The 23,148-nt window shown below is 57.5% G+C and overlaps 10 protein-coding genes across 10 annotated transcripts in view; 5 read left to right on the top strand and 5 right to left on the bottom strand.

Annotated features, from left to right (window-relative positions):
* Nucleotides 1-118: 118 nt before the first annotated feature.
* Nucleotides 119-1,036, top strand: VDAG_06872 (enoyl-CoA hydratase; the record flags this gene model as incomplete). Its single annotated transcript, XM_009659576.1, has 1 exon — nt 119-1,036. One exon carries the CDS (start codon nt 119-121, stop codon nt 1,034-1,036), a length of 918 nt encoding a protein of 305 aa, XP_009657871.1.
* Nucleotides 1,037-2,780: 1,744 nt separating this feature from the next.
* On the top strand, nt 2,781-5,169 carry VDAG_06873 (nuclear elongation and deformation protein; the record flags this gene model as incomplete). Its single annotated transcript, XM_009659577.1, has 2 exons — nt 2,781-3,228; nt 3,293-5,169. 2 exons carry the CDS (start codon nt 2,781-2,783, stop codon nt 5,167-5,169), a joined length of 2,325 nt encoding a protein of 774 aa, XP_009657872.1.
* A 487-nt stretch (nt 5,170-5,656) lies between these two features.
* On the bottom strand, nt 5,657-6,010 carry VDAG_06874 (uncharacterized protein; the record flags this gene model as incomplete). The annotated part of the gene is made up of 1 exon (XM_009659578.1): nt 5,657-6,010. One exon carries the CDS (start codon nt 6,008-6,010, stop codon nt 5,657-5,659), a length of 354 nt encoding a protein of 117 aa, XP_009657873.1.
* A 120-nt stretch (nt 6,011-6,130) lies between these two features.
* On the bottom strand, nt 6,131-7,069 carry VDAG_06875 (transcription initiation factor TFIID subunit 9; the record flags this gene model as incomplete). Its single annotated transcript, XM_009659579.1, has 1 exon — nt 6,131-7,069. One exon carries the CDS (start codon nt 7,067-7,069, stop codon nt 6,131-6,133), a length of 939 nt encoding a protein of 312 aa, XP_009657874.1.
* Nucleotides 7,070-8,330: 1,261 nt separating this feature from the next.
* VDAG_06876 (histidine biosynthesis trifunctional protein) lies at nt 8,331-10,962 on the top strand (the record flags this gene model as incomplete). The annotated part of the gene is made up of 2 exons (XM_009659580.1): nt 8,331-10,692; nt 10,769-10,962. 2 exons carry the CDS (start codon nt 8,331-8,333, stop codon nt 10,960-10,962), a joined length of 2,556 nt encoding a protein of 851 aa, XP_009657875.1.
* A 396-nt stretch (nt 10,963-11,358) lies between these two features.
* VDAG_06877 (mitochondrial-processing peptidase subunit beta) lies at nt 11,359-13,134 on the bottom strand (the record flags this gene model as incomplete). The annotated part of the gene is made up of 5 exons (XM_009659581.1): nt 12,893-13,134; nt 12,681-12,806; nt 12,543-12,620; nt 11,805-12,490; nt 11,359-11,755 (listed from the first exon to the last, which is right to left on the bottom strand). Exons 1-5 carry the CDS (start codon nt 13,034-13,036, stop codon nt 11,359-11,361), a joined length of 1,431 nt encoding a protein of 476 aa, XP_009657876.1. The 5' UTR covers nt 13,037-13,134.
* Nucleotides 13,135-13,965: 831 nt separating this feature from the next.
* VDAG_06878 (uncharacterized protein) lies at nt 13,966-16,940 on the top strand (the record flags this gene model as incomplete). Its single annotated transcript, XM_009659582.1, has 6 exons — nt 13,966-14,823; nt 14,882-15,092; nt 15,146-15,418; nt 15,474-16,211; nt 16,264-16,662; nt 16,717-16,940. 6 exons carry the CDS (start codon nt 13,966-13,968, stop codon nt 16,938-16,940), a joined length of 2,703 nt encoding a protein of 900 aa, XP_009657877.1.
* Nucleotides 16,941-17,023: 83 nt separating this feature from the next.
* VDAG_06879 (uncharacterized protein) lies at nt 17,024-18,709 on the bottom strand (the record flags this gene model as incomplete). The annotated part of the gene is made up of 1 exon (XM_009659583.1): nt 17,024-18,709. The coding sequence occupies one exon, from the start codon at nt 18,707-18,709 to the stop codon at nt 17,024-17,026; it is 1,686 nt and encodes a 561-aa protein (XP_009657878.1).
* Nucleotides 18,710-19,157: 448 nt separating this feature from the next.
* On the bottom strand, nt 19,158-20,737 carry VDAG_06880 (UDP-N-acetylglucosamine pyrophosphorylase; the record flags this gene model as incomplete). The annotated part of the gene is made up of 2 exons (XM_009659584.1): nt 19,158-19,226; nt 19,280-20,737. 2 exons carry the CDS (start codon nt 20,735-20,737, stop codon nt 19,158-19,160), a joined length of 1,527 nt encoding a protein of 508 aa, XP_009657879.1.
* Nucleotides 20,738-22,192: 1,455 nt separating this feature from the next.
* Nucleotides 22,193-23,148, top strand: part of VDAG_06881 (uncharacterized protein) — a gene marked incomplete at both ends in the record, with an annotated part of 3,870 nt that continues 2,914 nt past the window's right edge. Inside the window, one exon of the mRNA XM_009659585.1 lies at nt 22,193-22,854. Coding sequence (XP_009657880.1) covers nt 22,193-22,854 — 662 coding nt within the window. The remainder of the gene's footprint in view (nt 22,855-23,148) is intronic.

The following is a 23,148-nucleotide window of genomic DNA, read 5'->3' on the forward strand; positions in this document are numbered from 1 at the left end:
ATTCAAGAGGAGCATTGTTGTACGCGTGAGCCCAACCCTCAGTGTCTCGTATCTGTCCTGTTACTCCAAACCGTCACTGTACAACCTCACACCTGCCTGCATTGGCTCTCGACACACAATGGCCGCTCTTACACCCCCCGCCACCTACACCAACTTCACCCTTCCCGACGTCAAGTTCGCCCACCATCCGGCCTCTTCACCCACTGTCACACCCATCGTGCTCGTCATCCTGAATCGCCCCGCTGCCCGCAATGCCTTCACCGACTCCATGGCCGACTCGCTTGAAGCGGCCTTCACCCTGCTGTCCGCCGACCCCCGGGTCAAGTGCCTAGTCCTCACTGGCTCCGACCAGTCCAATCAGTACTACTGCGTCGGCATGGACCTCGCCAGTGCCGGCTCGCGCAAGGTCAACACGGCGATTCCCCGCGACGAGTACCGCGACGGCGGCGGCCGCGTCACCCTCTCCATGCACAGGTGCGCCAAGCCCATCATCGCCGCCATCAATGGCAGCGCTGTGGGCGTCGGTATCACCATGACCCTGCCGGCCAGCATCCGCGTCGTCTCCAACAAGGCCAAGGTCGGCTTCGTGTTCGGCCGACGTGGTTTCAACATGGAGGCCTGCAGCAGCTTCTTCCTGCCGCGCCTCGTCGGCACCAGTCGGGCCATGCACCTCGTCACCACGGGCGGAGTGTACCCGGCCACGAGCCCGCTGTTCGGAGACCTCTTCAGCGAGATTGTGGAGCCCGGGGAGGTCCTGCCGCGGGCCCTTGCCATTGCGGAGGAGGTGGCAGAGAACGTCAGCGCCGTCTCGACCAAAGTGAACAAGGAGCTGATCTACCGGAACCCTGGGACACCAGAGGAGGCGCATCTGCTCGAGAGTTCCCTCTTCTGGGATCTGATTCGTGGGCGAGACAGCAAGGAAGGGATGCAGAGCTTCCTGGACAAGCGCGCACCCAAATTTGCGGCGAGCATCGATAAGGACGCCCCGACTGCGTATCCATGGTGGGAGGAGAAGCAGACCAAGTCCAAGCTGTAGTGGACGGACTACATGGTACCTCGAGAGGCGTCCATCTACCACTGGTAGGGCTGCAGCAACCAGGTACATGAAAATGGCGCTATCCTCGGAGCCGTGACCGTATGGGTCGGGGGTCTGCGGGACCCGGGATCATTGATCGACATGTGCTGGCGGGCCGGGTGTTGGCTTGCTTCGATGGCAAACGCCAAAGGGCAGTGCGCAGTGCGCAGTGCGCAGTGCCCTGGTTGGCTCGGGTCTTCCCACTTGGATGCATTTGTAGGGGACCGCAGCCTCGGGTTGGGCAGAGATTTTGGCCAGTGGCTCCATAGCACGGTCGGGATACAGCTGTCTAGTGGGCGTGTCCGAGGTTCACATGCCAAAGAAGAGTGAAGAGTGTTTGCGGAGGGGCTAGAGTCTGTGATTGATAAGGTTTTGCATGGGAAACTGCCAAAGAAAAAAAAAAAAAAGAAAAAAAAAAGAAAAAGGAGGCGAAAGAAAAATTGTGCTGTGCTTGCTTGTAGGTGTGCTAGACGTTAGAGCTGTGCCGCGTGCCCAGCATAGATTATGCGGCAATGGTGAGGAGCGCACGAGTCACTGTTCCGTCTGTTCCAAGGTTTGACCAGCTTGGCTTTCGTCGTTGAGACTTGTGTGCCTGCTCCATGTGGTGAGTGGCAGTCGGAGTACCTCGACCGGGCCATCCCAGGCTCCAGAGCAACAGAAGACAGGGACCGGCTCGGCAGGTGGCATCGCAGCCAGAGGTGGCCATGGATTGGAGACAATGGCCAAATGAGGTTGAGACGCGGGCTGGCTGAGGCGAACAAGAGGAGTGAATGGGATTGCATGCAGGCACCCGCCAGGCGGAAGAAGAAAACAGTGAGGCAGACGCTAGAGCAAGCCAGTCCATCCCGGCATCAGTGAGAAGACGAGTCTCTCTTGCCTCTGGGACCGTCTGACACCTCTTTTCGGCCGGGCAAGTCCGATCTGACTGCACTGTAGAGGTACAGGGGGCGGCAGGCACCATCCGATGAGTGCTCAGGTGATGATACAGTGCGACGTGAGGGGCTCCTTCCAGTCCCCTGCTGCACCTGCCAGAAGTGCGTGCGCTTGCCCGTGCCGGGCATGGCTTCCTCATTCGTTTCGTCATTCATCCCCCCCCAGACACTCCACTTGCGCTCCGAATAGGTCACGGCTGGTCGCCGTGGTACATATTCTGGGCCTGGTCTCCGTCTCAACGACTTTGTCACGAGGCTCCTGACGCTTTTGTTCCGAGGTCTTCTGCTCCGTCTGCTCTTTTTCCTCACTATCCCTTCTTCTCAGCCTGGCCATCCTCACCCTCGTATACACAGCGACCGGCCTTGCGCTTACATTCTTCCCCCTTTTTTCGACGGAACCTTGCCCCATTCCAACTGCGACGCCCACGTTCCCTTGCTCAACTACCGCGAACTATCCCAGGCTCGGTCCGGACCAGGGTCTTGCACATCAGATATACAGCTTCCCCAACAATCGCCTCCGCACCCAGCGCTCCTGTTTAACAACTCCAACAGTCGGCAGCCCATCTTTCGCAGCAGCCTAGTTTCTGGACCTCCTCTGACGACTGCGCCAAAATACTTCGACCACCTTCCGAACCATCTGCTCCCTTCGCATCGCGCTGCCTATACATCTCGGTTTCCCTGGTTGCCCCGGCTTCCTTGGTCTCCTCGATCCCTCGCCCTCGAGTAGCGCCCCCCCCCCTGCCCCTCCAACCGTCACAAAGAACACCCACAAAATGCAGTACGTCAGGAGCTCACTGAGTTCCGTGTCCTCGGCATGGAACTCCATCAACCCTGCTACCCTTAGCGGTGCCATCGACGTCATTGTCGTCGAGCAGGATGACGGCTCCCTCGTTTGCTCTCCTTTCCATGTGCGCTTTGGCAAATTCTCCCTCCTTCGTCCCTATGAGAAGAAGGTCGAGTTCAAAGTCAATGGCGAAAAGCAACCCTACTCCATGAAGCTCGGCGAAGAAGGCGAGGCTTTCTTCGTCTTTGAGACCAAAGAAACTATCCCAAAGGACATGCAGACCTCGCCGCTCGTCTCGCCCGCCTCCAGCCCGCCCATGGACCCGCAGCACTCGCCCGAGGCTGGACTCCAGGAACCTGATCTGCTCGACCTCGACGAGCTCAACAGGAAGCCCCGCCGTCCTCCCCCTGCTGTAGTGTACTCCTCGCGCGATCACAGTAAGAAGATGATCGACTCGGTTGCCACAGATTGACGTGTTCGAGCGCTGACCCTTTGGACTAGCTCTCATCTCCTCGTCCACATCCCCCGAACTGTCGAACGGACGGCCAGCGTCTGGCGACTGGTCCAGCATGATGCGCCCTCACAGTGACGACATACTGCGCAAATCAGCCCGCTCAACCGACCGCGACCTGACCGATGAGCCCTCCGACGGGCAGAGCCAAGAAATGTCCGAACGCTCGCACAGTCCACCTCCGCTGGCACCCCGAGAGGCCCTCGAGCGCGCCATTGCCCTTTCGCGGAATCTTGAGGCAGCGAATATACCTAGCCAGGTGACCGAGACTGGCGATCTCAAACTCGACATGGCGGGTTTCAAGAGCAGCGAAGAGGAAATCTTCCGCGCCGAGATTGTTGCTCGCAAGATTCTCTCCCAGGAACTTGACGGCAACTACGATATCGGCTCCCTCTTTGGCATGGACGAGCACGGTAACATCTGGATCTACAGCAGCGAAGAAGCCAAAGAAGCTGCGCGCAAGAAGACCATGGCGGCTGGCATTGGCCATGGCCCCACGCCTGCTGCTGATGCCGTCTCCGACCCTGGCTATCAGAGCGACGCTAGCGACGAGACGACGACGGGGCCGGCTCACTCGCACAGGAGGTCTGAATCTGATGGGGGCCTCCAGACTCCCCTGAGCACCCCGCCAGGTTCGACCGCCGGAGACCCCAACCTCAATTACGCCAAGACGCTCCGGTTGACTAGCGATCAGCTGAAGGCTCTGGGTCTGAAGCCCGGCGAGAACAGCATGAGCTTCACTGTCAACCGTGCGACCTGCCAGGCCAACATGTACCTGTGGAGGCATGAGACGCCAGTTGTCATTTCCGACATTGACGGCACCATCACCAAGTCGGACGCCCTCGGTCACGTCCTCAACATGATCGGACGTGACTGGACGCACGCTGGTGTGGCGAAACTGTACAGCGATATCGCTGCGAATGGTTACAACATCATGTACCTGACCAGTCGGTCCGTGGGACAGTCGGACACGACGAGAGCGTACCTCGCGGGCATTCAGCAGGAAAACTACAAGGTCCCTCGGGGCCCGACCATTCTGTCCCCTGACCGGACCATAGCTGCCCTTCGTCGTGAGGTGTATCTTCGTAAGCCCCATGTGTTCAAGATGGCTACACTTAGAGATATTCGTCACCTGTACGGGCCGGACCAGACCCCCTTCTATGCCGGATTCGGCAACCGTCTCACGGACCAGATATCGTACCGAACCGTCGATGTTCCGAGGAACCGCATCTTTACCATCAACTCCAATGCCGAGGTGTCGCTTGATCTCCTCAGTCTTAACAAGCTGAAACTAAGCTACATCAACATCAACGAGGTCGTGGACCATTTCTTCCCCCCTGTCAGCACCCTCATCACTGGCGGTGGTGAGGAGTACACCGATTTCAAGTTCTGGAGGAACACGCCCCTCGAACTCGATGAGTTCTCCGCCAGCGATACGGATGACGAAGAAGACGACGAGGAGGAGGACGATGAAGAAGACGAAGAAGAAGACGATGACGAGGAGGCCGGCGATGACATGGCTGACAGTTACATCTCGCGTGAATCTATTGACGAGTACGCAGACGGACGCGAAAGCATCCTCAGCGACAGCGTCACCGGCGACGACTCCATGATGAAATCTCTGGTGCTCGACGACGAGGATGGCGATGACGAAGACTCCTTCGAAGACGCCGAAGATGACGGGGACAATGACGACGCACCCGCGAGCCCCGCGCGAACGGAGCGTGAGCGTACTGTCACGGCTGACGAGTCAACCAACGGTGCCAAGCTGAGCCCGACCTCTGACAAGCCAGTGGTCGAGGACGTTGGCGCCGAGATGATCACAGGGGTAAAGCATCTCACCCAGGAGAAGCCGGCGTGGAAGTGAAAGAACCCAGTGCGCTAAATCTAGTTTTGCTCTTACCAGGCTGGTGACGTTTATGATCCCGAGACCGAAAAGACCAAGCAAGTTTGATGGCAACGTTTTGTTGCGAGCGACGGTGCGGCTTTCTATCGAGTGCGTTCCTTCTTGTCTGCGGAGTCGGTACCTCGAAAGGAGGTCTGGGACGAGATGTGTATTGGATGAGGCAGGACGAGAGGTGCATAGCGACAGGCGTTGGATTGGTGTTTCTCGACGAGGTAGATCGGGCGAGCGGTTGCTGTTTTTTCATGCACAACGGATCCGATAAAAGTCTTGCACAGCGACCAATACACGATACAAAGACAAGGAAGAGATAAAAGTCAATATTAACCGGCTCCATTCAATTTCTTGATGGGCTCGTGGCCCTGGGTATATGTGGTACACTTTCTCTACACACGCCCATCCCATGCTTTGGTTTTCTGTTTCGTTGGCGGTGACGGTGACGCGCCCACTCTCAATACGGACCCCAAGCCCTGTCCATGGGCACAAAGTAAGCCGTAGTGTTGCCCGAAGAAGAGTCCGGCATGTGCGTCTGCTCAACATGAGATGAGCCGTCGTTCATGAGCTCGTCTGTCCCCAACTCCATGTCGGCCGTAACAGATGTGGCCCTCTCAGCGTGACCCCCAAAATCGAAGGCGCGGTTGGCGTTGACTGCCGTGACGTGGCCATTGAGTGGAACCGCGGTCATGTATGCGTCGCCAGTCGGAAGAGCAAAGGCGCGACGCGCAGCAAGAGCCGGCCCGTGGGCCGCTGCAGTCGGCTGGACGTACATCGGCCCGTCGCCCTCCGGGTGCAGGTTCCGGCTCATGATGTGGCCCATGACGCGATTGAGAAGCACAGGGCGCAAGCGAGGCGGGTGAACCAGGTGCTCGTGTCCGAAGCGCCCGGCGTGCGCGGCCGCGGCCGCGGCGGTGAAAGAGCCGTCCTTCTAGCCCGACCCTTCCATCTTGAGGTCCTTGTCCTCGTCCATCTCGTTGCCGAAGACGTCCTCCATGGTGCCGCCCTCAACGCCCTCGCCGCCGACGTCCTCGTCGTCGTCGTCCTTGATCGTCGTGTTGGCGCCAGCGCCCGTTTGCTCGACGCCCTCCATGGCGCCGCTGCCGCCGCCGCCGCCGCCGCCGTGGGGCGCCGCCACGGGCACGTCGTCGTCCGAGTCCTCGTCCATGCCGGCCTCCTCCCACATGTCCTTGAGCCCCCAGCTCGTGCCGCTGAGGACGAAGCGCTCGCTGGGCAGGCGCACGCCCCACTCGTTGGGCGCGACCTTGGGCAGGGCGACGCGGTTGTGCTCCTTGGCGAGGTCCTGGAGCCAGTCCTTGCTCATGCCGCCGGCGCCGGCGCCGCCGCGGAACTGGTAGCTCAGGCGCGCGGCGATGGCCAGCTTGACGGCGTTGGCCGACACGGTGGCGTCGCCGCCCGTGCCGGGGATCGAGGCGGCGCCGGCGCCCGCCGAGGCCGACGGCTTGGACCCGGCGTGCGTCGTGTAGGGGTCGGCCGAGAGGTGGAGGGCGTCGTTGAGGATCGACGACGTGTGGCGGTAGGCAAAGTCGAGGAGCAGCAGCGGCACGCGCGACTCGTACGCTGTCACGCCCTGCGAGGTGAGGAGGAGCTCGATCATGCGCGCGTCGCGGGGGCGCGGGGCTGAGGTTGTGGGGGACGCGGGCGCCTGCTGGCCTTGCTGCTGCTGTTGTTGCTGTTGCTGTTGCTGGTTTTGCTGAGTCGACTGCGATTGTGATGCGTTTGTGGCGGTTTGGGACTGAGAGGCTGGCGGTTGCGAGTTGGATGCGGTCGCCTGTGTCGCAGGGTTGCTCTGGCTGCCGTTCGAGGAGGCAGGCAGGCCGTTGGTCTGGGGTGCTGTCTGGGAGGCCATGGTGGCTGGAGTGGAAGGCGCTGAGAAGATGTGTGATTCGGAGGAGTTTGAAAGGGTTGTTGCAGGAGCTCTTCTAATTACTTCTTGTTGTGGTAGTTGCTCGAGACGAGCGAAATGGAGAGGGTTGGGTGTCGCGTCGAGCACGGCGGGATGCGACGCGATCGAGGGCGCAGGTCTTCGTTTGTATGCCGATGGGTATTTTGTAGATGTATTTCTAGCAGGAGATCCGCGGAGTTTCTCCCATTGAGCGATGTTGGTTGGATTGGTCGCTTTCGGGAGGTCAGACTTGGGGTTGAGCTTGGAGATGCTTGACCGCAGAAGCGAAGCTGTACCTGCCTTCGCTGAACCAACAGCTCTGGCAAGGCCTCGCTGCTTTAGCCGAGTGGGAGCCTTACCTCAGCAGATGCATAACCATGACCCGACCATTCAAACCAACAATCTCGATGAGCCGTCTGTATTGTATTAGTTCTATGAGCCATGGTCTTTACCTGACTTTAACTTTCATTCAAGCTAGAAAAAGGCACCTTGATTTTTTTCTATTTTTTTTTCTTTTTTTTAACTTTTTTTTTGCTTGAATGACCTCGATAGTATAGCGATACTTCTAGAATATCATCAAAGTCCAGCAATGGAGCAGTAGAATCTGGAGATGGAGAGAGGCATATGCCCTTCACAATGAACCCTCCATCCGACTTCATTGGTTTTATGCCCTGATATGGAGGAAGTCAAGTCTACTATTTTGATTATGCATGCCAGTTATCAGCCATACCTTCATGGCCAGGTAAACAGGAATCTTGCCAAACCGACATGGTAGAGAAGAATCGTGCGTTAAAGCCAAGTCTTCTGGCAGACGTTTTCAGTGACCGACCTAGTCCAACTAGACAGTCTTTCAAGCTCACAACAGAGCAATAGCGGCAAGGACACTAACCCCTCGACGGCCGGAGGGTTCGGTCGTCAGATAATCCGCTCCGTGATACGCACCGACCACACCTTATTCACGGCGCCGGGGTGCGTCGATTGGGCCTTGGCAAATGGAGGGGCAAAAGACTGCGAAAATGCCCCGCCAAATCGAGTCCGATGCAGGACACTGTGACGCTCACAGTCAACGGCGTCACGCTAAATATTTTCCTCTATTGACTCACCAACTACCTGGATCTCACGATATATCCCCGGACATTGGTTGACTCGAACACCCGTATTCCTCGTCATCCCACTCCCCTATCACATCATTGGCTCATCGCCAATCATCCAGACAGCCATAGCCATGGAGACGACACTGCCCTTCCCGTTCGTCATCAGTGTCGGAACCTTTCCTGAGGGCCTCACTCGCGAACAGGTATCGGTCCTGGGCGCCCCCTTCTTCGATGCCGACGATAAGACGCTTGCGAGCAACACCGACTTCCAGGCTTACTTTGACGTCAGTGCTGTTCAATCATACGAGGACATCGTGTCCCTTCTCGACCGCGGTGCGAGGAGAGTCTTTGTGGACACTGAGCGACTCCCCGAGTACGCCGACTTCAGAGACCGCGTAGCCCCCACAGTTTCAACCCTCGACCTCTCAGCCGCCACATCCAATGGTCTTCTCGTCAAGGACTTTGACCCTTCAAGTTCCCGTGTCGACGAATTCGTCAAGCAGGCCAGCGAGAAGAAGCTGACCAACCTGTTCGTCAAGCCCGTATCTGGCACCAACCTCGAAACCTTCATCGAGATTGCCCAGAAGGCTCACGCCATCCCTATCATTCCCGCAGACGCCCTGACCGTCAACAAGGATGACTCGACCCGCCTCTCACTAGCCAAGGTCATTGCCTCCCTGTGCAAGTCTGACAGGACTGATGGTCTCCTCCCTACCGTTGTCTGCGACGAGTCGAGCACCGCGCTTGGCCTTGCCTACAGCAGCCAGGAGAGCATTTCCGAAGCCATTCGAACACGGACGGGTGTCTACCAGAGCCGTAAGCGCGGACTTTGGTACAAGGGTGCCACATCTGGCGACACCCAGGAGCTGCTCCAGGTCTCCTTGGACTGCGACAACGACGCCATCAAGTTTGTCGTCAGGCAAAAGGGACGCTTCTGCCACCTCGAGCAAGATGGCTGCTTTGGCAACTTGACGGGCATCGCCCGTCTTGAGAAGACCCTCAAGGCCAGGAAAGAGTCTGCCCCTGAGGGTTCCTACACGGCACGCCTTTTCAACGACGAGAAGCTCCTGCGGGCCAAGATCATGGAGGAGGCCGAGGAGCTGTGCGACGCCAAGACGAAGGACGACGTTGCCTTCGAGGCCGCAGACCTGATTTACTTTGCCCTCACCAAGGCTGTCAGTGCTGGTGTCAGCGTGGCTGATATCGAGAAGAGCCTTGACGCCAAGGGCTGGAAGGTCAAGAGGAGAAAGGGTGATGCGAAGGGCAAGTGGGCTGAGAAGGAGGGCATCCAGACTGATGCGCCAGCTCCAGCCAAGGCCGCCCCAGCGCCTGCTCCTCAGAGCAACGGTGCCAAGTCAGACAAGATCCTCATGCGCCGTTACGATGCGTCCAAGGTCTCGGCTGCCGAGGTCACCGAGGTCCTGAAGAGGCCATCACAGAAGTCTCCTGAGGCTATTCTCAACATCGTCAAGCCTATCATTGACGAGGTCCGTTCCGGCGGCGACAAGGCCGTACTCTCCTACACCCACAAGTTTGAGAAGGCCACATCACTCACCTCGCCTGTCTTGCGGGCACCCTTCCCGGAGGAGGCCATGAAGCTTTCCGAGGAGTCCATCAAGGCCATTGACATTTCTTTCGAGAACATCCGCAAGTTCCACGCTGCCCAGAAGGAGGACAAGACCCTCCACGTCGAGACGATGCCTGGTGTCGTGTGCAGCCGCATGTCCAGGCCGATCGAGCGCGTCGGTCTCTACATCCCCGGTGGCACAGCTGTCCTGCCCAGCACGGCTCTCATGCTCGGTGTCCCCGCCATGGTCGCCGGCTGCAAGAAGATTGTCTTCGCGTCGCCGCCCCGCGCCGACGGCAGCCTGACGCCCGAGATTGTCTACGTCGCCCACAAGGTTGGCGCCGAGAGCATCGTCCTCGCCGGCGGCGCTCAGGCCGTCGCCGCCCTGGCCTACGGCACAGAGTCGGTCCCCAAGGTCGACAAGATCCTCGGCCCCGGCAACCAATTCGTGACGGCAGCCAAGATGTTCGTCAGCAACGACACCAACGCCGGCGTCAGCATCGACATGCCCGCCGGCCCCTCCGAGGTCCTCGTCATCGCCGACGCCGACGCCAACCCGGCCTTTGTCGCCTCCGACCTCCTCTCCCAGGCCGAGCACGGCGTCGACAGCCAGGTCGTCCTCCTCGCCGTCGACCTGTCCGAGGACAAGCTCCGCGCCATCGAGGACGCGCTCCACGAGCAGGCCGTCGCCCTGCCGCGCGTCGACATTGTCCGCGGCGCCATCGCCCACTCGGTCACCATCCAGGTCCGCGACGTGGACGAGGCCATGCGCATCAGCAACGAATACGCCCCCGAGCACCTCATCCTCCAGCTCCAGAACGCCCCCGACGTCGCCCAGATGGTCATGAACGCCGGCAGCATCTTCATCGGCGAGTGGACCCCCGAGAGCGTCGGCGACTACTCGGCCGGCGTGAACCACTCTCTTCGTATGTTTCCCCTCCCCCACCCTTCTGATCTGCCCGACCAGACCTATCGAATCCCCCCCGCCTAACGTTGTTGCAGCCACCTACGGTTTCGCCAAGCAGTACTCGGGCGTCAACCTCGGCTCTTTCGTCAAGCACATCACGAGCTCGAACCTCACGGCCGAGGGCCTGCGCAATGTCGGCTCGGCCGTCATGCAGCTGGCCAAGGTCGAGGAGCTCGAGGCTCACAGGCGCGCGGTCGAGATTCGTCTCAACTACCTCGACAAGAAATGATGGATGATGGGAAGCACGAGATATGTAGGGGGGGGGGGGTAGACTACTGGAGTTTTACTGGGGAATCGTCGTTGTCAGACGATGGCATTTAACTAGAGCTGCAATTACAATCTCATCGTACCTGTCACGCTATAGATGTTCCGTCATTTCGACAATGTCCACGCTCATGCTCAACAATTGTCATTCACCAGTCACCATGCACGCCACGGCAGAGATCAACACTTAAACATGAGGCGCAAAGGCCCTGCGATTACCAAACAGCTAACACCCCGCATGTCGCCCATCTGTGAACACAAGAGAAGTCTTTATGATACACTAGGCCTGTAAACGGCATCTCATACACTCTATTCCTTGGATCGCCTCCGGCCCCCGGCATCGCTCGCCTGCACTGCACGCTTAGAACTTGGGCTTCATGGTGTTCCTCAACCTCTGGTAGTCGAAGAGACCCTCGATGCTTCCTACCGCGCTGACGGCGATGTCCTGGTCCCAGAGCTTCCTGTTGGCAAAGTCCATGACGTCCTTCTCGGTGATGGCGTCGATGATGCGCTCAATCTCGCCGGGGCTGGCGCGGCGGCCGGTGGTGATGAGCTGGCGGCCAATGTCCTCGGCAATGGCGGTGGTGCCGTCGAGGGACAGGAGGATGGAAGCCTTGAGCTGGGCCTTGGCGCGCTCCGTCTCGGCCTCGCTGACGTTGGAGGCGAGACGCATCCACTCGCGGATGGCGAAGTGGACGAGATCGTCGACGCGCTCCTTCTGGTCGGTGACGAGGTAGATGCCCCACAGACTGGTTCTGCTGTTAGCCGTCTGGTTCATTCGTCACGCAAGAACTTCCCATCACTCACCCGGTGTCGCTGTAGCTGGTGGAGAAGCTCATGAAGCTGTTGGCCAGGTTGTTGCGGTGGACGAAGCCGCTGAGCTTGCTGCCCTGGTGGGGAGCGTTGCCCATGGCCTTGTCGTAGTTGCCGACGATGGCCTGAGCGACGAGAGCGGTGTAGTAGTCGTCGTCGTTCCAGCTGACACCCTCAACAGCAATGGCGATGTTGGCAGTGGGGATCTGGTCGTCACGGACGCGGACATCAGAGCCGATGAAGTCGGCCTTCTGCTTGGACAGGAGGTAGGCCTGGTTGTGGGGGCTCTGGGCGGGCAGGTTGGAGAAGTTCTTCTCGGCGAGCTCGACGAGCTTCTCGTGGGGCACACCACCGGAGCCAACGAGAACCATGCGGTCAGCGGTGTAGTTGTTCTTGATGTAGTTGGTGAGCTCGGTGCGGGTGATGTCGCGGATGTTCTGGCGAGGGCCGAGAATAGTGCGGCCGAGGGGCTGGTGCTGGAAAGCGGTGGCGTGCAGGTGGTCGAAGACGACCTCCTCGAGCTGCTTCTCGACCTCCTCGGACTCGCGGAGGATGACGTCGCGCTCACGCTCAATGGCAGACTCCTCGAGCTTGGAGTTCTGGAGAATGTCGGAGAGAATGTCGACGCACTGGGGGACATCCGAGTTGAAGGCCTTGGCGAAGTAGACGGTGTTCTCGCGCTGTGGTTGATGGTCAGCATATTTCGCTCAGGAATTTTGCGTCGTGACGAACCGAGGTGTAGGCGTTCAGGTGGCCACCCATGTTCTCAATCTCGAGCTCGAGCTGCTGCTGCGTCCTGTTGGAGGTGCCCTATATCGGATATCAGACATTGTTCATCGGGGTTGGCGTTTTGTTTTGATGCGGCTGTACCTTGAAGGCAAGGTGCTCGAGGAAGTGAGCAGTGCCGTTGTTCTCGTCCGTCTCGGCCCTGGAACCGGCGTCGATCCACATGCCGACAGTCGAGGTCTGGGACCATGGCGAGTAATCAGTAGCGACCTGTTGGGTGTCAAGTCAGAAAAGAGCGTCCAAAGCCATGTCGTTGTCGGCGTCCCCCAATGGAGCCGGAGAAAAGGGAGGCGTACTGTCAGGCCATTCTTGAGGGTGGTCGTCTGGGTCTTGCCAGGCGCAGGCGAGGCAAAACCTCTCGTCAGAGGAGCGGTCCTGGTGAGCGCCGCCCTGTTGCGCAGGCCCTGCGAGAGGTTCAAAGCTAGTCTCCGGGACGCCATGGCGGAGTTGTGGAGGATCTAGGAGGGAATGAGTGGTTTGACGAAGTCTTTCGATGAGGTTTCGGCTCGCGGCTCGAAGCTTTCCAATTCTCGCTCTCGCAGTGCTGGAGATTGTTTCTGCCTGGGTTGCGAGGCCACAGTTTGTCCGAATTGTTCCGGCAAAGGCCGGTTAGGCCATTGGCCAATCGCACGTGGCGAGTTTGCAACTGCGGGTCTGCCTCACCTGATCGTGTGAGTCAGCAGCCCCAGGCTGTGTCGTCACTATTTTCCGGGCAGCATTTTGCTGCGTTAGGCCAGGCGCAGCCCGACAGGCCACCTACAGTACCTACCTACCGACCTACCTAGCAACTAGGTAGGTGCAATGTGAGTGAGTGAGTACATTACCTGCTCAATAGGGGGCCACGTTCGCTGAAAGGGGCAACGAACCTGGCATGAGGGCTCATCACTGGCGACGGGCATCTTCATAAATATCTATCAACAGATGATTACGCCAGCTCTCCCCGTATTTTGCCTTTTGAAGATGTTTCATCACTCACTGCACGCTCTCATCATGTGCCCAAACATACTGACACCTTGCCTTTAATACGTGCGTGGCACTGTATGGCCTGCAGCAACTGTCATGCATGGTGACCAGGCAAGTCCTACATCGGCCGTACCTGACCGCTGTCCTTGGATGTCCAGCAACTCCTCACATCCCCAAGGTGCCTAGGTACCTCACCTGTGAACAAATCTCACGTCGTACATCCCGTGCACAAATCAATCATCATCAGCATCCTCCCCACCGGTCAAGTCTTCTTGACTACCACCTTGCTCATCTCACGTGAAGAAGGCGCCCCCCCTACCGGCCCTTGCTGTCAGCCAACGGGATATCCGGACAAGCCTTGCGCCAGCCACATTGATTCATCACGTCCTGCACATCAAAGGCCAAAATGACTGCGGAAGGCTGGAAGGTGACTGATGCCTTCAAGACTCTTCACGTCTTCCAACAAAAACCCGCGCCTGACCCCTTCGCCCACGGCATGGAAGCCATTATCCAAAGCTATCCGCCGCTCGGCCAAGTCACCCAAGTTCAACGGGGTCTGATATCATTCTCTGTCATCCTCGAGGTACCACAAGCCCGACAAGAGGAATCATGGCAGGTCTCATTATGGCAATCGAGCGACGCCGCCGACTGGGTTGAGACCCCGACCTCGCTGGTGCCCCCTGAGACCGCACCCACGACACTTGGGTCATCAACAGAGGGGGTTGCTCGGCTATTCTTCAACGCCGTCATTGATGCCCAGGCGTCGCTTCAGTTCACCTTGAAGTTTCGCCATGGTGAGCATGAACCTTGGAGATGGACCCGTGACGAGTTTGGTCTCAACGATGGTCATGTCATTGTCAACACGTCATCAGTCCGGAGTTTGCCAGGGAATCTCGAAGACCATATCAAAGGCTTGAATCCGGCGTGGCAAGTTGAGTTCTTGACAAGTCAAGCTCCCAGAACACGACTTTGGTCACTTCAGGCTCCAGTGCCTGCTTCGAAGGACGATCGTTCTTCGGTTCTTGACCTCTCCATTGGAATTCCTTGGGGCCAACCCCTTCGATGGTTTGCCCTGGTACGGACCTGGAAACCCTGGCTTGCACCGAGGCATGGTAAATCCAGATTCCATCTGGATAAAGACGCCATGTTGTGTTCTTTCCTTGGTCCACAGGGGAAACACTTGGTGTTGTTGGCCATTAGCGGACTGAATAATGTGGCGGCCATGTTCCAAAGCAGAGATGACGAGGGCCTCGTCCATGTTCAAGTGTGTTACTTCAAAGCCTGATAGGGGTGAGACCAGAAACACTGACTTCGAGCTACAGGCCCGCAACGATGACATCCATGAGCAGCAGGCTATCATTCTTGCTGCAATCGGTGACAACTTCGAAAGTGCCAATGCTTCCGTCATGTACCAGGCGCGAAATGTGCTGAATGCTAGAGCTACCAAAGATGACCATGAAGCGGAGATCAAAGCACTCGAGAAAGATATCAAGCCAGAATGGAGGGAAAACTGGTATGACGGACTCGGTTACTGTGGGTTCACCCGCTCCTGACTCACGTGTTCACTTCTTCTTAACAAATAACAGGCACCTGGAATGGAATAGGCCAGAATCTCACAGAGCACAAGATCCTAGAGGCCCTGGATCACCTTGCCTCTGTAAATGTCCATATCACGAGCCTCATCATTGACGACAACTGGCAGTCCATCGATCGTCAAGGGAATGGCCAGTTTCAATACTCTTGGCTTGAATTTGAAGCTGATTCGGAAGCCTTTCCCGACGGATTGAAATCTACCATTTCCCAGATTCGAGAAAAGCACCCCCGTATCCAGCATATCGCAGTATGGCACGCCTTGCTTGGTGGGACACTCCGCATCTTCATGGATAGGCGACTCGCTGGCTAACATTTGCTCAGGGTACTGGGCCGGCATATCCCCAAACGGCAAGCTTGCCAAAGACTATAAAACTTTGCAAGTTCTCAGGGAAGAGAGTGAGCGACGCGAACTTCCACTTGGGGGAAACATGACCGTCATTGCAAAAGACGATGTCAACCGTTTCTACAACGATTTCTATGCGTTCCTTGTCTCGTGTGGAATTGACGGCGTGAAAACTGATGCCCAATTCATGATGGACACCTGGAAATCGTCCGAAGCTCGTCGTGACCTCATCGAGGAGTACCTCGATGCTTGGACCATATCGACACTGAGGCACTTTAGCATCAAGGCCATCTCTTGCATGTCCCAAGTACCACAGATCATGTTCCATTCCTATCTTCAACGCAACAAGCCGCCAATTCTCTGCCGAACCTCGGACGATTTCTTCCCGCATGTCCCCTCGTCGCATGCTTGGCATGTATGGACGAATGCTCACAACGCATTGCTGACGCAGCACCTCAACGTTCTGCCTGATTGGGACATGTTCCAAACGATGGGCGACTTTTCTCGTTTTCACGCAATGGCAAGGAGTGTCAGCGGTGGGCCCATCTACATTACGGACGTACCTGGACAGCATGATCGTGCGTTGATTGAGCAGCTCACTGGACCTACACCACGAAACAAGACGGTCATTTTCCGTCCAAGTGTAGTCGGAAAGACCATCGATGCATATAACGACTATCACGATGACGTGCTCCTCAAGATCGGCAGCTATCATGGTATGACTTTCAACCACCCCTTTGGCTGTGCCATTTATTTAACTTTTATAAGGCGCTGCTGTGACTGGCACCTCGATCGTTGGGGTCTTTAATATTTCATCCAGACGTTTGGCAGAGATCATTCCCCTTAGCTGTTTCCCCGGTGTTCTTTCATCAATGAAGTACATCGTCCGGAGCCACACAGGCTTAGGCATCTCGTCTCCCATCTCGCCGAGCTCACCCTCGTCCAACGTGACGATCTCGCTGCCCCATGGGCCGGAAGGCTCCGACATACTGTGCGCCTACCCTCTGACTGACTTTGCGAGTGAGAATAACGGCACGGTATATACCGCCAATCTTGGTCTTGTGAGGAAATTCAGTGGCGCTGCCGCCATTGTGAATAGTGACTTTGAGCTGGACCACACTGGAAAAGTGCAGTTACAAACCAGACTGAAGGCCCTCGGAACACTAGGTAAGCCTATGCTTCTGGCTGTGAGGATGCCTGCAGGCTAACCTAGGTACGCAGGAATTTACATCTCGAATCTGCCGAAGCTGACTATCAATGACGACTTCATCGCCACTATACAGGGACACATCATCAAGACAGAGGCCGTATCCGTCAGCAAAGATCATCCTCAGCTGTTGGAAATTGATGTTGAGGGCGCATGGCATGATCTGCAATTGAAACCAGGTTGGAGCAATGAGGTTGAGGTTAAGATGACTTTTCGCATCGACCACTTCGAAGAGTAGAGGAAATTGATTGGAAGGGCGAAAAACAACCTGCACGCCTCGGCTTATGAATTTCTCGTGCATCTTAATCAGTGTGTCGATACCTAAAGCAGGTCATCGTCTGGTACAGCGATACGCCAGGTCCCAATATGCACACCGTCTCTGGGCCCCGCTGACGCGCATTCGTTCTCGTCGATGATTTGATCGTGTTCATCATCGGAATCTAACACATCAAACCACTCATGGTCTCGCATGTGCTTCTCGCTCTGAGGCCATCCATCCTGGCGCAGCCACTGGAAAAAACTTCGAGTAGCATTTTCCGAGACATGATCTCCTGCTTCGTCAAGCCCGTCGTATGAAATGAGAGCTTGACATGAACGTCCATTCCCCTCTGAAGATGAATGACTCTCTGTTGGACGCCTTTCGGCCAAAGAAACAGAAGCAGATTGAAACAGCGACTCGTCATCGACACAGTCCCAGGCGAAACCTCGATATTGCGGCCAGTGGCTCTCACAGTCTACATGAACGCGGACTTCCAAGTTGACGTCTTCGAGACGCGTGACCCCGAAAGGCCTCCACTGGCAAATAGGCATTCTGGCGTGCCCGTCAGTCTGAGACAGAAACAGCAACCTCGCCTCATCCGCGTGCGAGATGGATCCGTCTGCGACGAGGGGATGAGAGGTGGGATGCTGGATGAACGTCTGACATGTCCCCGACCACACGGCTGATGGTAGATCAGTCCGTATCTGTCCCCTTCGGACTTCCTGGAGAAGAGACGTCTGTAGCCCGAGGACGGCGGCGCCGGCCCAGAGGAATGCTGCTGCTGGCTCCCGCTCTGCGAACATGCGGATAAGGACAAGAGGACCACCTTTGGCGACCGAGTCTATTGCGGCGACAGTACCCTGCAACCACGGGCTCGCGAGATTGCACTCGACGGCGGGTTCGTAGAATACGCTAGCAAGGATGGAATGTATGCCTCTGGGATTGCAGCTCAAGGCGAGCAGTCGGTCAATGTGGTGATCTCGATGAACCCAGCTATCTGGCAACTCAAAGGCAAGACCTTGACTGGATGCTGCTGTTTCGCCCAGTCGTACTCTGGCGCGGAGATGTAGATGCGAAACCTTGAGTGCCTTGTTTCTTCCGAAGCTTGGAAGTAGCAGGACAGCAGCCAGGGCCATGTGACTTTCATCCATGATATCGTGGCGTGCACAAAAATGGCCGAGAAGTGCCACGGCATCAGAAAATGACGCCGCCGAGCCGGGAATCGAGGAGAAAGTAGACTCCTTTGCCTCGCAAACAATCATAAAATTGGACTCTTGCAGGCAGACGGACCAGGGAGAGACGCATTGTCCATCAGACTCAGCAGCCAGCCAGCCTTGTCCCGGAGCGAGAACAGCAGCCCACCAGCGCATTTCCTCTGCGTTTCGAGCTCCAATATCGACGTAAGTAGACGTGTCGTCATGCGCCGGCTCTGGTGAGCCATGCCAAATCTGTGCCTTGCAGTTGGTGTATCGCATCAAACGACCTTCGCCGAACAGCTCAACCCAGCGAACGGAGAGGATGTACGCCCACGCCAGTACGAGAACAGGGACATAGTCAGGCTGCTGCGTGAGCTCTCCGTTGCCACCGGGATTTTGCCCGGCCGACTCAGCGAGGGAGAGGGTGACGGGGCTGTTTGCCGACACTTCGACTTCCAGAGACTGTTGAAACGGTGGAAGAATTGTACCGTCCTGGCATGGCGGTGAGCCCCAGGTCGAACGACCTGTTGCACGCAAACGCCGGGACCCCATACTCTGAGCGTATGGGTCATTACTCAGTCGAAGCCGCTGATGAAAATAGGGATGTCCATTGAACAAATTGGAAACAGAGAGGCAAGAGGCTGGCAAAGCGGGATCATGAGCCACGCGATGGTGGGTGTTCGCCCATAAGCAGAAGGCGGCTTCGTAGGCCTGGCGAAACTCTGTCGTCGTCGGTCGGACCAAATCAGCCATTTTGGGCGCGAAAGGCTATATGGAGCACAGATTCCTCGAGATTCAAAAGTCAAAAGCGAAGAAGACAATGTGTATGGTCGTTTTTCTGTTGTGCATAACATGCATAATCTGTTGCCTCATCACTCTGACGAATACTCGACGAGTCCACTCTTACATGCACTGGTAGATCAAGAACCAGCTCCCCCTTTTATTCCTATTCCAATTCCAACGCCGCTACCCAACTTTATTACCTTCGTCAACATGTGCTCTACTCGCGCTCGAAAACGGCAGGCGCGACAACCTCCTTGCCCTTGACGTACTCGAGGCCCTCGCCACCCTGCAGAATATTAGTACCACTGTCAAATTCCGGTTTTCTTGAATGTGACTTACGTAGGAGATCAGCGGCGACACCTCAATACCGTCAGAAGCCTTCTCGCCGGTGACAGTAGCGCCGGCAGCCTCGACCCAGCGCTTGCCCTGGGCCATGATATCCGCCTTGCTCGTGTCGGGGTCATCCTCACCGGTGCCGCGCGCATTCTTGAGCGGGGAGAACTCCTCCTCGCGCTTCACCTCGAGGCAAGCAAACTTATCCAGAGGCAGCATGGGGAAGACGTCGAAGACAAACTGCTCGAGCTTGATGCCGTTGGGCTTCTCGGGCTTGACTGTCTCGCCAGAGGACAGGTCAGCAGCGGGAATCTTCTTGCGGGCGACGTGGTGCGGCAGCTTGTGAGCCCACTGAGGGATGGACTCGAGGAAGCGAGCCGAGTAGTAGTGGTTGACGATATTGGCGGCGCGGAACTTCAGGAGGCCCTTCTGGCGAGGATCCTCAGCCTCGGCAGTGGCGGCGTCAATCTCGGAGTACTCGACCACGTCGGGCTTGCCGTTCTTCTGGAGGATGAGACCAACAGACTCGTTGGCGGCGCGCTTGCGGACGACCTTTGTGGCAATGTCGACGTTCTTAGCGGCCGAGAAGCCAATGAAGACGGGGTCGGCGACCTTGACAAGGCAGTTGTCGACACAGTAGGCGTGAATGTGCTCAATACCGCGGGAGCCCATGTCGGACAGAACGTTGGAGACGACGAGGGCCTGGTAGAGGCCACCGTTGCCGTCAGGGGCCACAGCGACACGGCCCTTGCTCTCGAGGAGGATCTTGCCCTCGTTAGAGATGCAGGGTAGGACGCCCTGCTCGAAGATGACGACATTGGCCTTGTCAAGACCAAAGTAGCTGTTTTTCTCGAAGAACTCCTGGGTCGGACCTCGCGTAGGGCCCGAGGTCATGACATACCAAGGGACAACGGCGGGTGTGCTAGCGCCAGCCTTGGCGGCGGCAAGCTCCTGGACCTTGCGGATGCGCTCAGCCTGGATCTGGAAGAGGGACTTGTTGCTGGGCAGGTCAATGTTGAAGCAGCCCTTGGGAGCAGAGCTGCCGAGACGGGTGCCCTGGCCGCCAGCCATCAGGACGACGGCAACCTTGTTCTGAGCAATGAGGTCAAGGCCGGACTGGTACCACTTTTCCAGATCTTCAGGCTGAGAATCGAGGATACTGGCGGTAGCAGACTCGGGAAGAGGCTCGAGGCCAGATTGTGTGGAGGAAGAGTCGGCATCGTCGGTCTTGGGAGGGTTCAGGGCGCGGTTGGTAATGTCGTTGATGTGGGCTGGGTCGAAGCCGGAGAGCTGCTGGTAGAGGGCAGCCTGCTCATCCTTGGAGAGGGAGTCGTAGAAGGTGAAGACGTGGTCTTGCTCGGCCTTGGCGTACTTCTCCTTGAGCTCCGAAACTTGTTCAGCAGTAGGCTGGGGAGCAGCGGCGGGCTTGCTGCCAATGTTGAGGGCCGACTTGATGGCTTCCATGATGGCGGGGTATCTAGCTCGCCAAAGGGTGTGAGGGGCAATTGGGTAATGTGCTTGTAGAGAGGTACGAACAGGTCTGAAGAGGGATTGGGGCAAGGAGGAAAGCGGGGGTAGGAAAGAAGATTCAGAATCGAAATGGAAAAGAGATCAATCAAGCGTTGACGATCAACATCGAGGGATCATGCCAAATATAGGCAGGTAAGGTAAGGTAAGGTAGCTGAGCTGCTTTCTCGTCCAACAGGTTCGACCCAGAGCTTCAACACTTGGTGCTAAGTACAGAAGCGGTCGCGGTTGGACGTCAGCTCAGGTGCCCCGCCAACTGAGCCACAGCCCACCAAGCCCACCCAAAGTCTGTGTGAGTCCACTGAAAGTGCACCTCTAGTGGGGGACACTAGCGCCGGCACGGCCTACGAGCGGCGCCTCCTATTCGTTGTGCAGTGAGCAAGGCCGGGTTCAGTATTCTCGTGTTGCAGGGCGGATCTGGGTATTCTGCGACGGGCTGGTGGACGAACCCCTGGCGAGTCTGAGGCGGTGACGTTTATTGATGATCGACCCGGATACACCTTATGTGAGACTCGTGTTTGGAGGGCCGGGTGAGGGAGACAGAGAGGCCGTTGTGGGAGTTCAGCTCGTGGCGCCTGCAGCACTAGGGACGGCTCGGACAACAGGTTCAGGATCAGGGCTATAGCATATAAGGACTACGCCATTGGTTTTTTTTGGGTTTCATTTTTCCTTTCTTGCCTTTTTTGTTCCTCGCTAGCTTCAGGGGTTCATGGCTTGTCTCTTTGGTGATCAGCCATGCTCAAGCCATCTGGGGGTGTTCTGCCAACTGCTGTGGGTTTCCTGGCTAGAGGTTTCCAGGTTTCCAGCACCTGAGCACAGCATTGGCTCGTGCTGGACACAGACGTGCGATTTGCCCACAGGTCCCCCTGTAACCCCCACTCAATATTTTGCATCGCATCATCCTTGGCAGGGTCTTACCAGTGACCATCTGTTGACACCTGCCCATACTATAAGCCTGCTCTTTGCTCTTCTGGCGACTGCCATTGCGACTGCCGCTGCGACCACAGCGTGACCTCAAGCTTGACCTGGATCGGGGCCTGGAGCTACCCATTCCAAGCTGATCGACACCCAAAAAGACCCTCATCGAGGCACATGTCAGTGGTGCCCTGTTCCAGTCCTGCGCCCCAACGAGACCCAGCATCAGGAAAGCCACCCGCCAATGCAACGCCCATGGGCAGACTTTTCTCCTTGATGCCTTCGGTTCTCCAACAACCACCAAGGCCGGCCCTCATGGATGCATCGACAGCTTGATACTCCATCACCCGTCATCGAACAGTAGATTCCGTAGCGCTACTGCATGCCCTGAGCGACAACCCATCACCCATCGGCAACTGTGCCGCGAAGTGGCATGCGACGACGTCCTGCCCTCCCCGAACCCCCTCACACGCCGCCATGTCGGAGAAGGATGCCTCCTCTGTCCTGTTCACCTCGACGAGGCGCCCCAGCCGGGCATCGACGCCTGCGAGGCGCCGCGAGCGGACGAGCCACGAGACTGCCGAGTCGAGTACCGCTGCTGGCGGTAGCAGCAGTAGCATGACCGCCCCCACCACCGAGACGACGCTGGCCATCGCTTCGCCTGACGAAGTCGCTGGCCATCCGATACCGAGACAGCACGCAGTCGAGAACGCAAACGGGAGTGCCACGAAAGAGGCCAAGGGCTACCGGACGCATAAGATTCGCTCCAGTGGCGGGTTTCTGCTGCAGGAAACACTACGAGATGCTGCCTCCCACGACGGGAGCCAGTCACATCACCGACGCCAGTCACGCCTGACGCCGCAATCACATCGAACGAGAGGCTCTCCCAGACCGTCAGAAAAGTCGGGTTCCAGTGCCGGCTACGATGCCAGCCTGCCGTACAATGCCGACAGCCCATCCAGGGGGGCTGCTTTCCCCCCTCAGCACGATGCATCACATGGCCTCACGGTCAGGAAGAGGCACGTCCCAAATGGAAAGGCTGTCGAACCGGTGTCGCCGCCGCGGGCCCAAAACCAGGGCTTCGAGATGGATTCGGCACAGATTGTGAACATGGCCCTCAACCTGAGCGAATCCAGAAGGTTAGCTTCGAGGCGAAACGCATCAAACGCCGTGCCGCCTACCCTCGCGCCTCTACCCGACAGTGCTACAGGAGGCAGCTTGCGACAGCACCTCAACCAGCAAAGACGAACCTCGCGCAACATCTCTCCGCGGCCAGGTCGAGCAGCATCGCCCCGCCTCCCACCGGGCTCGAGGATAAACACGCCTCTGCAAGCCTCTTTCGACCTTGGTCGTGAGGGCTCATACAGATACCAATTCTCTCCCTCGACGTTGGCTCGAGCACAGAAGGCCAAGGAGCACCTGGAGCTCATGGA

Source organism: Verticillium dahliae, genomic scaffold, assembly GCF_000150675.1.
Source record: "Verticillium dahliae VdLs.17 supercont1.14 genomic scaffold, whole genome shotgun sequence".
In the NCBI taxonomy this organism is placed as follows: domain Eukaryota; kingdom Fungi; phylum Ascomycota; class Sordariomycetes; order Glomerellales; family Plectosphaerellaceae; genus Verticillium; species Verticillium dahliae.